This window comes from Bos grunniens, chromosome 4 (genome assembly GCF_055505025.1).
Source record: "Bos grunniens cultivar Pamir isolate PY7600 chromosome 4, Bosgru_T2T1.0, whole genome shotgun sequence".
NCBI classification, from domain to species: Eukaryota; Metazoa; Chordata; class Mammalia; order Artiodactyla; family Bovidae; genus Bos; species Bos grunniens.
The window spans coordinates 13,892,071-13,906,389 of record NC_141168.1 but is presented as its reverse complement, the minus strand read 5'-3'; the positions used below and the strand labels follow the sequence as shown (position 1 = coordinate 13,906,389).

Below are 14,319 nucleotides of genomic sequence, written 5' to 3'. Positions count from 1 at the left end.
AGTCAGTTGCTCAGCATCACCCAACTCTTTGGCTAGAAGGCTATCTACATTCTGGATCTGCATTCTAGATCCAGAAAATCCCCCCCAGTCAGCCTGAAACAAAGGAAGGCTGGCAAAGAATGCATCTGAGGAATCAGAGTCAGGAGCACTGGAAATGTCCAGCCACCCCCATGCTTATCCATTTCCTTCATCATTATCACTGGCCCATCTCAGCGGGCCATCCCTTCCACGTCCTTATTTCCTGGTGTATGGTCTCCACACCAGGGACAACCTTCGTGTCCCATTTGAGCCGCAGGGAACCCAGCTTCCCCCAAATGCACCTATGCCCACCTCGAACAAGGCTGCCCCACCACACTCAGCCTTGTGTTCTGCAGGCAGCAAACCCCGCTTTGTGACAGTCAGAGGCTCTGGACACATGGCCACACTGTATATACACCAAGAGGCAATTCTAAAAGCTTAGAGTGACTTGACCTACTTCAGCATTTAATAAGGCTCTTTGCCCTGTCCTTTCTTTGAGTATCCACTGCCTTTGAGCTAACTCGACTTAGGTTATTTGTTCTTTAACTCCCCCAAACTGCCCCTTTTCCAAGTCCAGGTTGAGCTATACCTCTAGCTGACCCATTCTGCATTGAGCGTAAATCTCTAGCCATTGAGCTCTTCCCTGGCAAAATTGTTCCTCCTGTGTCTTTTGCTTTCTGCCCACATGCCTGCACTCCCTTTTAGGTATTTTCAGGTCACTAGGACAAGAATTTTGGTTACCTATTAAATGAACATGTACATTCAACATGCCCAGAAGCACTCATGAGAGCCTGCTCATTCTGTCACACCAAGGAGTCTCCTCCTTTCAACAGCAGACCTGGACATCTACTCCACATCTCTAGTCAGCCATCCTCACCCCAGGTCTCTGAAGGTGACTCACAGAATGGCAAGCTAACCAGAGTAAAAGGGACCCCAGAGACTATTTCCTTCTAAATGCTACGCAATCTAGGCATCCTCTGCAGCACATTTGACAGGTGGTCAGACAGCTGATACCTCACTTTCAATGCACTCATTCTGTGTTCAGAAGCGAATGAAGGTCCGAAGAATGTCTGTGTTACTCACAGGCAGACTCAGAAAATGGACCTGGAGCACACTCTTCCTCCCTTTAGAACAACAAGGCTTTTGTTGAAGGTCACAGTTACAAAGGTCTGGTCTACAGACCTTTGTGAGTAACAAGGGATTTTACAAAGGTACAGGTAAACTAAGCATTCTTTCAAAGTTCACAAGAAAGCCATCACTCCCTGGACAAGTCCACTTGTATTCATTAAGTCCCAGCTTTGGTCCCCTTAACTCCCGCCTAATTTCTGTCCAGGTAATCAGGAGCCTGCCCCTGCCAGAGTCAAAGGAGTGGCATATTTCCTGGGCAGCATGGCTCTGGTTTCCAGTGCCATCACCCCATGCTAACAGCCCCTCTTATCCCCTCTAAGAGTCACCTGGAGCAGCTTCTGCTGGAATACGGTGATGTCTCGGGCATCTGTGTGGTTGCCACTACGGGCCTTGAGAGGGCGGTGGATGCAGCACATGGTGAAGCAGATCATATAGAGCACGTACAAGGCTCCCAGGATGCAGAAGTAAGGCCGCCCATACTTTCTCCATTTGAAGTTCACCAGCTGCTTCACTGGGGTCTGCTCCAGGATCTGACGAGCCTGCCATAGAAGAAGAGGGCAGCAGGGGATGACCAACATAGTGAGTTGCAGCACCAGGTTCCCCACAGGGTCCCAGGCAGGCAGCGTCATGATCAGCACAAGTGTCATTCATTCAGTTCATCTTTTCATTCATTTCTTTTACAGATGACTAGTCAGTTTCTACTATTTGTGGTGCCTCAGGCTAGTGCTGCAGATAAACCATGGCAGAAGTAAATACCAGGATCTCTGAGCTCCTCAGAGACTCTGAAGGACGAGACATAGATGGCTGAGATAGTTGAGTGAATGGAGAGTTAGGCAAGGTCTTTTATATAGTAGCAGCAGTTGCCAAGGCAGGAAGAGGTGAGAAGACATTGGCATATGAGGGGGATGTGGCAGAATCTTTTGGAGGGTGCAGGGATTATCCTGTATGAAGTAGCTGAGGGCCAGATCATGGTACCTCATGAATGCCAAGCTAAGGAGTTGGACTTTGTTATCTGAATGCAATGGAAAACAGTTGGAAGGTTCAAGCAAGCATGTAGTCAGATTTGCTCTACAAGTATTATGGACATGAGAGAAACAACAGAGGACTTGGAGAGTTGGGTGTGGCCATAATCTAAGCTGGGTAGGTTAATGCTCAGATCTAAGTGGCCAATGAGACTTTAAAGATGCTCCTGAAAGAGGATGATAGATGGCATGATGCATCTAAGAAAGTAGGGAAAGGCAAAGTCAGAGTTTAGCTGGAGGGATTACCCACAAGCAGAAAAAGTACCTTTTCCCATTGAGCCTACAGAGTAGAAGAGAGACGGGGTTGGGATGGGGGAGGCTTTCTAGACCTGCTGGGCAGAACAAGGCAGGAGGTTGAAGAAGCTCCAGTGAGAGAGCCTCTATTTTCATCATAATGAACAAATCTTGGTTGCCTGATAGAACTGAAGGTGAAGGCTGGGCTTCCAATCCCTAAGAAATCCTGCTCTGAAGAAGTTCATAGCAACCAGCCACTTTGTTCATCAGATCCTCTGATAAACCAGATCCTCTGTTTGTTAGTACCAGCGATCATCTGAGTTTTGTGGCTCTTGAGGGTTTCTAGGAAATTGTTGGGTGGCAGATAAACAATAAGAACTGTATTTTGCCACCATCTTGGAGGTTCCAGAAAGCATCAGTATTTTCTTCTTTTTATAAATCTTCAACAAACTTTCCTTTCCCTCATGTCACCCAATCCAATACTGTCTGAATGACCCATGCGTTTTTCCCTCTCTGGAAATCTCTCTTTTTCCTCATCTGCCTGGTGATTCCGAATTCCTTCTAGAAGCCCCAGCTCAAGCACATCTCCTGTGACATCTTTTCTGGTCCATCCAAGCCAATGTAAACGGACCTCCATTCTGTTGCACCATTATGTACCATTGCGTCATTAGGTACCATTCATAGTATAGACCCCAATATTTATCTTGAAGGCTATTACAGTTACTGAGAACAGGGATGGGAAATTGACAAAGCTGTCTGAAAGGAACTGTTTTTGAGTTTGTTTCTGTATTCTCAGTTCTTGGTGCAGTGTCTGGGACCCAGCAAGAAGCTCAATATGCTGAATGAATAAGTGATAGGAAGCAATATCTATCTGGAGAACTCATATGCAGTGTTAGTATGAGAAAGGTAAGCAGAAGGGACCAGAGCTAAGCAGAGAGAGCAGAGTTAGGGAAGGGGTATTGATCAGCATTTTCTCCCAAAGTCTCAGGAGTCTATCCTCACCCCCATCTATTACAGGGAAGCCTCTAGAGCCGAGGATCTTGGTAAACAGATGGGCTCTGCACAGACGCCTGACAGCCCCTAATCCTCCGTGGTGTCCATACCTCCCGTTTCTTGGAGGAGACCACAAGCTCTAGAAAGGACACGTCTTCTCCCCAGGAGTCAATCTCTGTGAGGTCGTAGAGAGTGGAGGTCAGCGGCCCGCAAGTCCACTGGATGTACTTCCGCTTCTGCATCAGGTGCTGGAACATCTGGGTGGACACAGGGGTGAGACGGGGGTCAGCATGTAAAGAGCAGGTCAAGGGCAACAGCACGGTTGCTTACTCCTTGGATCTGGTGGACAGCTGGGAACTGACAAGCCTCTGTTGACTTGAACCTTTAATTTGGGGCTGTCTTTCCTTCCCACAAATCCTATAAAGACCTGAAAGGAGAGAATAGGCAAGGGGAGTGGAACTTTGGGTTACCATAGCAGATATTCTCAGGTAAGATTCTGTAATCCCCCTGAGTCAGAAATTCCTGAGGCTGAGGATTTTAGTGATGGAGATGGAGGTACTCCCTTTTGGGGAGTTTGGGAAGAAGGGTCAGGAGAAGGACCCCGTGGGCCTGGGGGAGGGCCCCTCACCACAGTGTTGCCCTCCACTCCGGCCAGCTTGAAGGGGGTGAGGCCCTGGTGATTGAGCATGAGGTCCAGGGACTGCAGGTGGTCCCCTCGCCTGTCGTAGGACAGCAGCAGGTTGTACATCTGGCAGGCAAAGGTTTTGTTGGGCTGGAGGACGAGGATGTGCAACACTGTGTTTCCTGGGAGAGGACACGGGGTGTCACGTGACCCCTGGGACCAGAGTCCCTGCCGTTCCCCAGGACCACCCCCCACCCCGGGGGGGCCTGAGGGCGGTCCCAGCCCCTCCCCTCTCCCCTGCCACCCCCAGCCTCCCAGCGCCCCCTCCAGCCCAGCTCTTACCCAGGGAGTCCTGGGCCCGGATGTCAGCACCGTGCTCAATGAGCAGCCTCACAATCTCCTCGCTGCCCATGCAGGCGGCAAAGGACAGAGGGTGCTCCCCTGGGGAGGCAGAGGCCTGGGCGTGAGATGCAGGCGGGGAGGGGTGGTGTCTCCAAGTGACCGCCTCTCCCTCCCCCTTCTCCGCTCTGGGCCTAGGGCCCCTTGTCAGCAGGACCAGAGGCGGGGATGCTGGAGGTGGCCTGGGGTGTGGGTGGAGGCTTGGCTCTGGCCTTTGGCCTTATGAGGGCCGACCTCTCCTAGTCTCCCCAGGCACGGGGCCTCCTCAGCCCACCCTCCCTTGACTGGTGCCCACCCGCATCCTCCCAGCCCCGGTCCTGCTCTCACCAAAGTAGATGAGGTTGTGAGGAGTGAGACGGAAGGCGGAGCCTATAGCCCTCGCAGAGACACTGGCCCCATGGGCGAGCAGGGCTTTCACGAGGTTCACGTTCCGGTTCATGACTGCTATGTGCAGGGCCGTCTGACCTGGACAAGAGAGCCGTCCGTCAGGGTGTCTGTTCCCAACTCTCTCCGAGACACGGCATCCCCCCTGGCTTCCAGGAGATCCCTGAAATCCTTGCATGGATTTCCTCCCTTGACTCAGCAGAATGGTGTGAGACTGAGCCCCAGACGTCCCTCAGGCAGGTCCACTTAGCTGTCTCCGCCTCTTGACTACCGCGGGTGGCATATAAGGGTAATCACTCTAGTGCAGCTATGAAAGAGAGAGAGTTCCGTTCTTCATGGAACGTGAAAGGAGTTGAAGGGAAATAACAAATGGCTAAAGCAGGTCCCAGACACTCACAGCCAAGACCAGGACCTCTGCCTTCCTCCCACACTCCTGAGCACCCATCACTCCTTCCCCGACCTACCCTCAGAGGCTCATTGTAAGAGGTGACTTCAGAGTCTCCCCTACCTGGGTCCACCTTGAAAAACCATGGAGACACCTCACCTACAAATGGCTCACAGATGGCAGGCTCCTTGACCAGCTCAGGGGCAGCCTCCATCAGCACCATGGCAGCCTCCAGGTTGTCATAGAGGGCGGCCACGTGCAGTGCCGTCTCCCCGACAGCCCCTGGAGCAGAGGAGACAGGGACATCAACATTTTCCAGAGACACGCTCCACCGCCCCTTGGCAGAAACCCTCAGAGTGCCTTGCGGGGCATGGCCGGGGCCTCTGCCCCATCTCCACCACTTCTAATTCGGATCTCACCTCGTTGCCGGAAGTCACAGTTTCGGTCCAGCAGAAGTTTCTTCAGGACACACAGGTCATTGTCCTTGGCTGCCCGCAGCAGAGGAGACTCTCGAATCCTGGCAGAGGATGAACGGGAGTCAGGCAGAGACAGAATGGCAGAGAGGCCAAGAGCAGAGAGGAAGAGAGTCCTTGTCCTACTGGACGGACAGCGGCCACACGGAATGCGTGGTGACACGTTGCAGTGTTGTCTCCTGGACCCTAGCTCAGGGTCCCCATGGGGCGGCATTACTACCTCTTCCCACCAGTGGTGGGGGGACTCCTGGCTCAGCTGACTAAGCAGCAGAGTACCTGAGGGAGGGGGGCCCGGGGGAGGGAATGGCTGGTCCTGGTGGGCCTGGCCAAGTCATTCTAGCTGAGTCCATGTTTCAGGAACTTGGGAATCAGTAGCGGGTGGAGGAGAGGGAATTTCTGCCCAGTTTCATCCCTGCTCCCAGGCCTGCTGAACCGGCTCTCTTTAGTTGAGAGGAGCCGGAGAGACTGGGAGGGGGCTGAGAGAGAGGCCAGCTATTGTTCTGACTCCCTGGGGGCTATCCAGATGCACATTCCTGCTGTGGGGAGGGAGAGTTCTGAGATGGACTATGAAGGATCCATCCCTCCTTAAGTGTCATCCTTCGACTCAAGAGTCTGAACGCGCTGTCTGCAAGAGCGCGTGGCTGTGAGCTTCTCTGAGTGTGTGCATCTCAGAGTGGGTGGGAGGAGCCCCACGGAGATACTTCTCCTGTGGTACCTCTGCGGGTTAATCTTTGTCTCTCCCCTGCCTGTGTGAGCCAGACAAGAGATAATGCCGAAGCCGGTTCCTGCTGGGCAAGTATGTGTTGGCTCTGAAGGTGGACACATGGATGGCAGGTTGAGGGTCAGGAGGGGAGAGGTGAAGGGCCGGTAAACAGACTGATGGTGGGCGGTTCCTGTGATGACCCCTAGCCCCCCGTTCCTCTCTTCCAATGGTCCCCCGAGCCAGGGGAAAGAAGCTTTTTATCTGAAGAAGCTTTTGATCTCAAGGTATGGCTCAGGTCCGCCCCTCACTGAAGTTCTCTCCAGAGAGCTCGGGTGGAGTGGGGACCAGCCTGCTGCCCATCTCACTCATACCCTCCCTGTGAGCGTGCCCACCTCAGGGCAACCAGGGCCAGGACTGCAGAGTCCAGAGGCTCTGCACGCAGCCTCCGTACTCTGGCCTCTAGCCTGGAGAAGCCAATGCCCGTGAGTCTAGCCCTGGCTGCCCGCTCAGATCTGCTAATGGCAACTCTCTGATGGGAGCCAAGTCCCCCGAACACCCAGCGGGAGAAGCCTGCCTTCAGGATGGGTCCCTGCCCCCATTAGTCTTCCAGGGGTCCAGACCTCAGGGCTGACCATAAAATGCTCTGCTCCTCGGAGTCACCAGTCCCATCGGAGGTGTGCCAGGGACAGGCTCAAGCCTCATTGTCTGCTCCAGATCTAACACAGCCTGCACACAGGAGACTCGGGAAGCACAGATGGGCTCTAGGAGTCCCCACTGGGACTCCTCAGGGTCATCTGGTTTCCACAGTCAGCTGGTCAGTTCCAGGTATTGCACAAACCAGAGCTGTCCCGTTGCCAGGCCATCAATTTCATTTTCATTAACAGTAACTCCTCACTCTTTCTTCACCCGAGTGTCCTAAAACCCACAGAATCTTAACCTTTCCCCAGCACCCCGTTCCCCACTAGCCTGCACCCACCCTGCCCCACTCACCCCTGCCATACATGCTGGCTTCTCCTGTCTGGTATCTTTGGGTCCCTAGCACCCACCACCCCACCTTCAGTAAGTGAGAGCCCAAGCATCACCCTGCCCCAGCCTTCCCGGGACCCAATGCCACACCCCTCTTCCACTGCTGACATAGGAGCTCGGCTTCCATAACAGATGCATGGGCCCATCCCAGCACCGGGCACTGAACTCTGGGCTGCTCTGGTGGGCAGGGCAGACTGACCCAAGTGGGCTGAGGGCTTGAGGCTCAGGGAGAGGGGGAAAGCCTACTTCTGCTGCTGCAGCATGTACATCTCGTCCAGACGCTGATCCCAGTCTTGCTGTCCCACCAGCCAGGAGGTCAGCAGTTTCTGAAGCTGGATCCAGAGACCCCTGGCCTTGGATGGAGGTGCTCCCATGTCTTCTCCTTCGGGGCAGTGGCCAGTCGTGGGGAGGAGGTGGTTCAAGGGAGCAGGGCTAGGATGCAGCCGGCAGCTGAAGCGGAGACGAGGAGGAGGGATGGGTCACAAGTGGATCTGGCGTGGCGCTGTGCAGGGTGTGCACGTGCATGGAGGGGACTGGGGGCCCTGCCAGGAGAGAGAGACTTTACCTGGAGGGGAGGAGCTCTTTCTAGAGAAAGCCCCTGGGGCACACAGCCTGCCTCAGAGCCAGGGGGGAGGGAGCTCGTTCCTATCAGTGAGCTAGGGCGGCTGAGACCGGGCCAGGGGAGGGGTGGGGCCCAGGAATCTGACCTGGGAGCCAGGAGAGAGCCCAAAGGTGGGTCCTACAAGCCAGCTGAGCAATTACCTCGGATGCAGGAGAGTTGAGAAGCAAAGCCCTCCAGCTCTGCAGTCAGGCAGGTCTGGGTTTGAATCCTGGGTTTCTGTCCTTACAGGTCAGTTAGGTGAGCTTTCTGTGCCTCAGTCTTCTCATCTGTAAAACTGGAGTGATACTTACATGCTCTCACAGCAGAGTGTGTAAAACATAGTCATAACAGCTCAAGGACAATTGATTCTTCTTCCACAGAGGGGCTCAAAAGCCCCCAGAACTTCTTGCTCTGCCTAGTACCCCACAGCCCCTGCAGCCAGCAGGTCTCCTGGCTGCCCCTCCTCCTGGAGAAGCCCAGGGCCTCTTCTTCCGTTCCAGTTCCTCCCTTCCAGGCAGAGGAGACCCCAGTGAGCCCTGAACGTCCACAGAGGCTGGGCAGCAGGGACTGAGCGGCGGTGGAGGAAATCACAGGACTCCCTCCAGGAGTGAGTCAACAGGAGGAGCAGGAGTAAAGATAAGACAGTGTTAAATTATTTTATGATATAACAGTTTCCATTTTTCTTCCTGATTGTTTTCAAAGAGATATATTCAGATATATCTCCTGAACTGTAGTCATTGAAGAGATCCCCAAGTTCCCTGGGTGCAGGCTGAAGTGTCTCTCTCTCCTAAGTGAGAAGATGGAGCAGAGAGAGATGCGTGTGACTCCCCACGGCCGGTGGGAGGCAAAACTGGAGCTGACTTGCCAAGTGGAACCTCAGGTCCAAGTCACCCATCAGACCTCACTGCTCCTTGGGAACCTTCTGCTTATAAAGATGAGAGGCGTGGGTGGAGATAGGCTGGGGACCCTCCACCTTGGGGGTCTTCCGGGGCAAGGACCCCTCACTTCCTTTGCTGTAGGAAAGAGAGAGCACTTCTCTAGAGACTGAAGGATGGACAAAACCACCTTTCGAGAAGGATGAGAACTGAAAGGAAAGTAAGTAAGGAAAGAAAGAGGAAGTGCCTGAGGCAGCAGGAAGCATGGGCTCCCCCAGGGAGGGGGCAGATGCCGGTTGGGAATGGGGAGGGGTCACCTTGCGGGGCATTTTTCTGCTTTGCTGGGGGTGGGGCAGTGTGGGGCTGTAATGATCTCCGAAGCCTTGAGACTTCCAGTCTAAGGAGATGGAGGGAGCGATAGGGATGAGGTGGGGGTGTAGATATGCTGATAAGCAGGGCTGCAGAGGAAAGGAGCGCCTGCCCAGTAATACTCAGCCTATAATGCTAGTGCTGGAGGGAGTGGGGGCGGGAGGGCCCGGTCCGAGCCGCACAGAGCAGGTGCGCAGGCTGGCACCAAGGGCACGGTCCTTGGGTGCCGGAGGAGGGAAGGGGCCCTCCACCTCTGGGTCTTCCCTTCCCACTTGCACACGCCTTTGTCTGTACTGTTCTTTTTCAGTGGAGGGGTGGAGAACAGGAACAAGCTTCCTGAAGGAGACCAAACTGTCCCCTCATCCCACCTGGCAGGCTGGAGATTTAGAAATGACTTCCTGATCTTTGGGCTTCTTTGGGCTTCCCTGGTGGTTCAGTTGGAGAAGGCGATGGCACCCCACTCCAGTACTCTTGCCTGGAAAATCCCATGGACGGAGGAGCCTGGTGGGCTGCAGTCCATGGGGTCGCAAAGAGTCGGACACGACTGCGCGACCTCACTTTCACTTTTCACTTTTATGCATTGGAGAAGGAAATGGCAACCCACTCCAGTGTTCTTGCCTGGAGAATCCCAGGGACGGGGGAGCCTGGTGGGCTGCCGACTATGGGGTCGCACAGATTCGGACACGACTGAAGCGACGCAGCAGCAGCAGCGGCGGCAGGTGGTTCAGCTGGTAAAGAATCTGCCTGCAATGCAGGAGACCTAGGTTCGATCCCTGGGTTGGGAAGATGCCCTGGAGAAGGCAAAGGCTACCAACTCCAGTATTCTGGCCTGGAGAATTCCATGGACTGTATAGTCCTGCTGCTGCTACTGCTGCTAAGTCGCTTCAGTCGTGTCAGACTCTGTGTGACCCCATAGACGGCAGCCCACCAGGCTCCCCCGTCCCTCGGATTCTCCAGGCAAGAACACTGGAGTGGGTTGCCATTTACTTCTCCAATGCATGAAAGCGAAAAGTGAAAGTGAAGTCACTCAATCGTGTCCGACTCCTAGCGACCCCATGGACTGCAGCCCACCAGGCTCCTCCGTCCATGGGATTTTCCAGGCAAGAGTACTGGAGTGGGGTGCCATTGCCTTCTCCTCTGTATAGTCCATGGGGTCGCAAAGAGTCCGACACGACTGAGTGACTTTCACTTCACTTCCTTATCTTTGGGGAGCCCTCTCCTCTTCTGTCCTCTGGCTTCTCTCCCCAGTCCTCCGTCCCCTTTGTCAGGTCCTGCATGGCCACCCTCTCCTCCCTTCTCTCATCAGTCTTCATCCTCTGGGAGCTTTCTGCAAACCAGGAGTGCTACAACCTCCCTCCTGCAGGCAGATGCTTCCCTGCATGATGGTGATGCCCCAGGGTCTCGTGAGAGTAGATGAGAGCTGGTCCAGGGCCCCCGATAAAACCTCACTGTTTTATCTCAGAGCCCATTGGCATCAAAGGCCCCAGACCTCTTATTCTGATATGATAAGGAGCAAAGTGTGAGTCACTCAGTTGTATCCGACTCTTTGCATCCCTATGGACTGTAGCCCACCAACCTCCTCTGTCTATGGAATTCTCCAGGCTATACATACTGGAGTGGGTAGCGCTTCCCTTCTCCAGGGGATCTTCCCAACCCAGGAATCAGACCCAGGTGTCCCACATTGCAGGCAGATTCTTTACCGTCTGAGTCACCAGGGGAGCCCAGAAAGGAGGACAGCATGTAAGCCTGGATTTCAATATTTGGTCATACAGTCCCACCCTACCTGCCCACAGCCCTGTAGGGAAAGAATTCAAATACTATCTTTAAAAATATGAAGAAGAATTGTCATTGGATGGTGGAATTATTTGCCTTTTTTCCATAATTTTAAAATATGCTTTTGTAATAAGAAAAAAAAAAAAAAACATGAAGGGATTCTTGGTTTCCCATGAAGATTTATCTCCTAGGCACAGGGCATCAGGCAGGTGTCTGGTGAGGAAATTAGAGTTGTGGTGGTCGGTGCCAGCCAGTTGGTCCTTTCGGCTCTAGCTGCTCCCCTAAGGCAGGCCCAACCCCAACCACCCGCCCCCTCCAAACTCAGAGAGTTGGAGATGGCTTCTCAGTTAGCCAGAAACACAGAAACTCCTCCCCCAAATAGCCAGGAGGAGGTTAGTGATTTCTTTCCAGGCAAGCAGCATTTCCTGGACCTGCAGGTCAAGGAGTGCAAGGGAAGGGTAAACAGGGTCACCCGCTTACTGAAACTTGCCTCTCCCATCGTCAGGTGACCTCCTGTACCGCTCCCCAGTCACCCTGTCACCGGGCTTGGATCACGGAAGTATATAGGAGGCTGTGTCGGCCGTCCAGGGGAGAGTCTCCCAGTGAGCCTGTCGGCTGGCAAGGGCGGCATCCCTGGGAAGGAGGCTCTGCTGGCCCTGCTGTTCGGCCACCTGCTCCCTTTGAGGAAGAGCGCACGTTTCTGGACGTGTCTCACCCCTGCATCTGATGGCTCATTCAGGCACGCGTGTGTGGATGCCGGGAGTGATGTGAGCTCACGGTCCTGGCACCTGGCTGTCCCTCATGGCTTGTATCTGACTCTGGTTTTCCAGAGCTGGCCTTCATCCCGTGTCCCTAGCCCTCTGCTCCAGGAAGCAGATGTCAGCTAGCCCCAACCTATTACTGCCAACAGGTCTGTGCTCACCAGGGTTATGGGCAGGGTGGGGACTGGGATTTGAAGGCAGGTTTCTTGAGATTCATTCCTTGGGATCCTTGCCTCTGCCATGCTGGTTTTTCTGTGAAGACTCTCTTCCTCTCACCCTTTAGAGACTGAGTTTAGACACTTAAGAGCTTTGAGTACAGAAGGATGTGAAATGAGGCAAGACGCATTCATCTGTCAGTACAAGAGGGCAAAGCTAGAACTAGTCCAGGGGAGGACAAGGAATGAGAGGGCGGTTCCACTTGGGTCCAGAGTACTCTGCTCTCACACCCAAAGCAGGTACCTACCTCCTCCTCCAATTAAGTCCTCCCCTGCCCTCATTTTGGATGGACTGAGTTTCACGCACAGCCCAGGACTTGAAGAGACTCGTTTGGACATGGGTCTGGGCCTCAGTTTATGCAAGTTGCTTTCCTTTGAGAAAGGCTGCACAGAAGAGTGGGGTGGGAAGGTGTGATCTTTAAAATCTAAAGAATCTGCAAGAGCCCTGCTCTGCACCTTATTATCTGTGTGACCTTCGATGGGCAAGTCATTTCTCTTGTGAACCTCGGTTTCCTCATCTATATAATGGGTACGGCGATGCCACGACTTTGAGTCCTGGTTGCCACATGGATCTCACGACATAATGGCCATGAAAGGACTGTACAGACTCTTCGGTCACTGCCGTGGTCCTCCACTGCTGAGGTCCACGGCGGTCCTCCCCGGAGCCTCTATTGTCCCCTGCGGACTACTCTCCATGCTCCTGCCTGCCAGTGGAACTCTCTAGGGAGCTGGGATGAGGGTTGAGCCCATGGCTGTGATGTCACAGAGCTCATGACATCACAGGTCCTCTGGAAGGGAAGGGAGAAAACGGTGCTGGGAAGGGGGAAGGGCCGGGACAACGGACAGGGGAGGGAGGAGGCGGGGGAGCCAGCAGGGCACTGGGACGAGTGAAGACCAAGGGCAGCGGCTGGGCAGGCCCATGAGCTCCTTGGGCTCCCAGCTCTGCAGGGCAGCATTCCTGGGCGCCCTCCTGCTGCTGCTGCGAGTCAAGGGGGTGAAGACCCAGAGAGGGAGCCCAGGCCTAGATGAGAGGAGTCAGAAAGAGAAGACACCCTCTACAGGTAGGGGAAGAAGGAGGAGGACCCCTGGAGCCGGGGATCAGACCTCTGTGGAGCCAGATCACTTGTCAGGCTGGAGGGGAAGCTGAGCTAGGTTTGGATTACGGGCGATCGCCCCGGGCCCTGTTGTACTGCTGCAGTGGAGTGTCCTATAAAGGGTCTAGAGCCATGGTTCCTGGCCAGAGCCATGTTCAGGGCACTCTGGGGCCAGCTGATGTGCATGGGGCCCTGTGGAGATGGAAAGAAGGTCTTTGAAGTTCATCCTTCTCTAAGATGGCCCCTCACTCCCCAAATGAGGTAACACTTTGGAGGAGGCAGTTTGCATTGGCAGTGGGATATGCATGTCTTTGAGTGGGAACTACGATCGCATACAGACAGAGGGACTGCACCCCACCCCCCGCCAGGAGCATCACCTCTGTGGTCAAGGACAAGGCTGTGAGCCAAGGGGCACCCATGTTCCCCAACTCCTCCTCGTCTCCAGGGCAGGGCAGGGGCAGGGCAGGGCAGGCAGAACCCCTCCTTTCATGCCGTCCCCTTGCCCCATTCCAGACCAAGATCGAGAACAGTTTGAAGAGCACTTCATGGCCTCCTCAGTGGGCGAGATGTGGCAGGTGGTGGACATGGCCCAGCAGGAGGATGACAAGACCTCAGAGGTGGCGGCGATCCGTGACCACCTGTTTGACCTCGCCTTCTGCTTTAACCTGGCCAGCATTATGGTTTTTTTATGAGGGACGTTGAGGCGGAAGTGGTGGCCTGGTTCCTGGATGAGGACCTAGACATCTACCTCCGCTTTATGATAGCTTACTGACCCTCTCCCCCAAGGGCTCCAGGGCGCTTCTCCCAAGGGAGACGAACACGTGGCTTTCTGGCTCCCACCAGCGGCCCTCTCCCAGAGGTCGCAGCATCAGACAGAGCCCTTGCTGTCCGAGCATCATCCACGGCCACTGCCCACTTGCCTCCCCACACTTTGAGTGCCATCTCCAAGAGCTGAGACACCAGACCCCTGCCCTTCTCTCCCCTAGCCTCTCCTGGCTCTATTCAACAGACCAGGGAGAGGAGGCAGCAACAATGAAAGTAATAATCAACTCCTGTAAGCAGCTGGGGGCAGCTTCATTCTGTTTCTAAGCAGTCTGCTTAGTCGCGAGACCTTTGGCCCACCAACCTTCAGCTCAGTGATTGCTGCTTTAGCTCACGTCCATGGAATTCTGCTTGGCCTGCTCTCATTTTTTCTGACTTCTAGGCACAAGGCACAGCAGGAAATTGTTCTTAGGAGACAGGCA

At 54.4% G+C, this 14,319-nt stretch overlaps 2 protein-coding genes across 2 annotated transcripts in view; one reads left to right on the top strand and one right to left on the bottom strand.

The window, feature by feature from the left end:
- Nucleotides 1-9,590, bottom strand: part of TRPV5 (transient receptor potential cation channel subfamily V member 5) — a 33,197-nt gene extending 23,607 nt beyond the window's left edge. Inside the window, exons 1-8 of the mRNA XM_086398341.1 lie at nt 7,634-9,590; nt 5,605-5,702; nt 5,345-5,467; nt 4,744-4,881; nt 4,360-4,458; nt 4,024-4,199; nt 3,506-3,652; nt 1,473-1,685 (exon numbers count right to left, since the gene is read on the bottom strand). Of these exons, the coding sequence (XP_086254467.1) occupies nt 1,473-1,685; nt 3,506-3,652; nt 4,024-4,199; nt 4,360-4,458; nt 4,744-4,881; nt 5,345-5,467; nt 5,605-5,702; nt 7,634-7,761 (1,122 nt within the window). The 5' untranslated portion in view covers nt 7,762-9,590. The remainder of the gene's footprint in view (nt 1-1,472; nt 1,686-3,505; nt 3,653-4,023; nt 4,200-4,359; nt 4,459-4,743; nt 4,882-5,344; nt 5,468-5,604; nt 5,703-7,633) is intronic.
- Nucleotides 9,591-12,832: 3,242 nt separating this feature from the next.
- Nucleotides 12,833-14,136, top strand: SOFU1 (sperm-oocyte fusion factor 1). Its single transcript, XM_086398340.1, has 2 exons — nt 12,833-13,042; nt 13,589-14,136. Exons 1-2 carry the CDS (start codon nt 12,901-12,903, stop codon nt 13,765-13,767), a joined length of 321 nt encoding a protein of 106 aa, XP_086254466.1. The 5' UTR covers nt 12,833-12,900; the 3' UTR covers nt 13,768-14,136.
- Nucleotides 14,137-14,319: the final 183 nt, after the last annotated feature.

Bases quoted from the DNA above. Each gene is read 5' to 3' on its own strand.
- SOFU1 (XM_086398340.1), top strand. From the start codon at position 12,901: ATGAGCTCCTTGGGCTCCCAGCTCTGCAGGGCAGCATTCCTGGGCGCC. The intron at 13,043-13,588 runs GTAGGGGAAGAA...GCCCCATTCCAG, and splicing joins AGAGAAGACACCCTCTACAG to ACCAAGATCGAGAACAGTTT.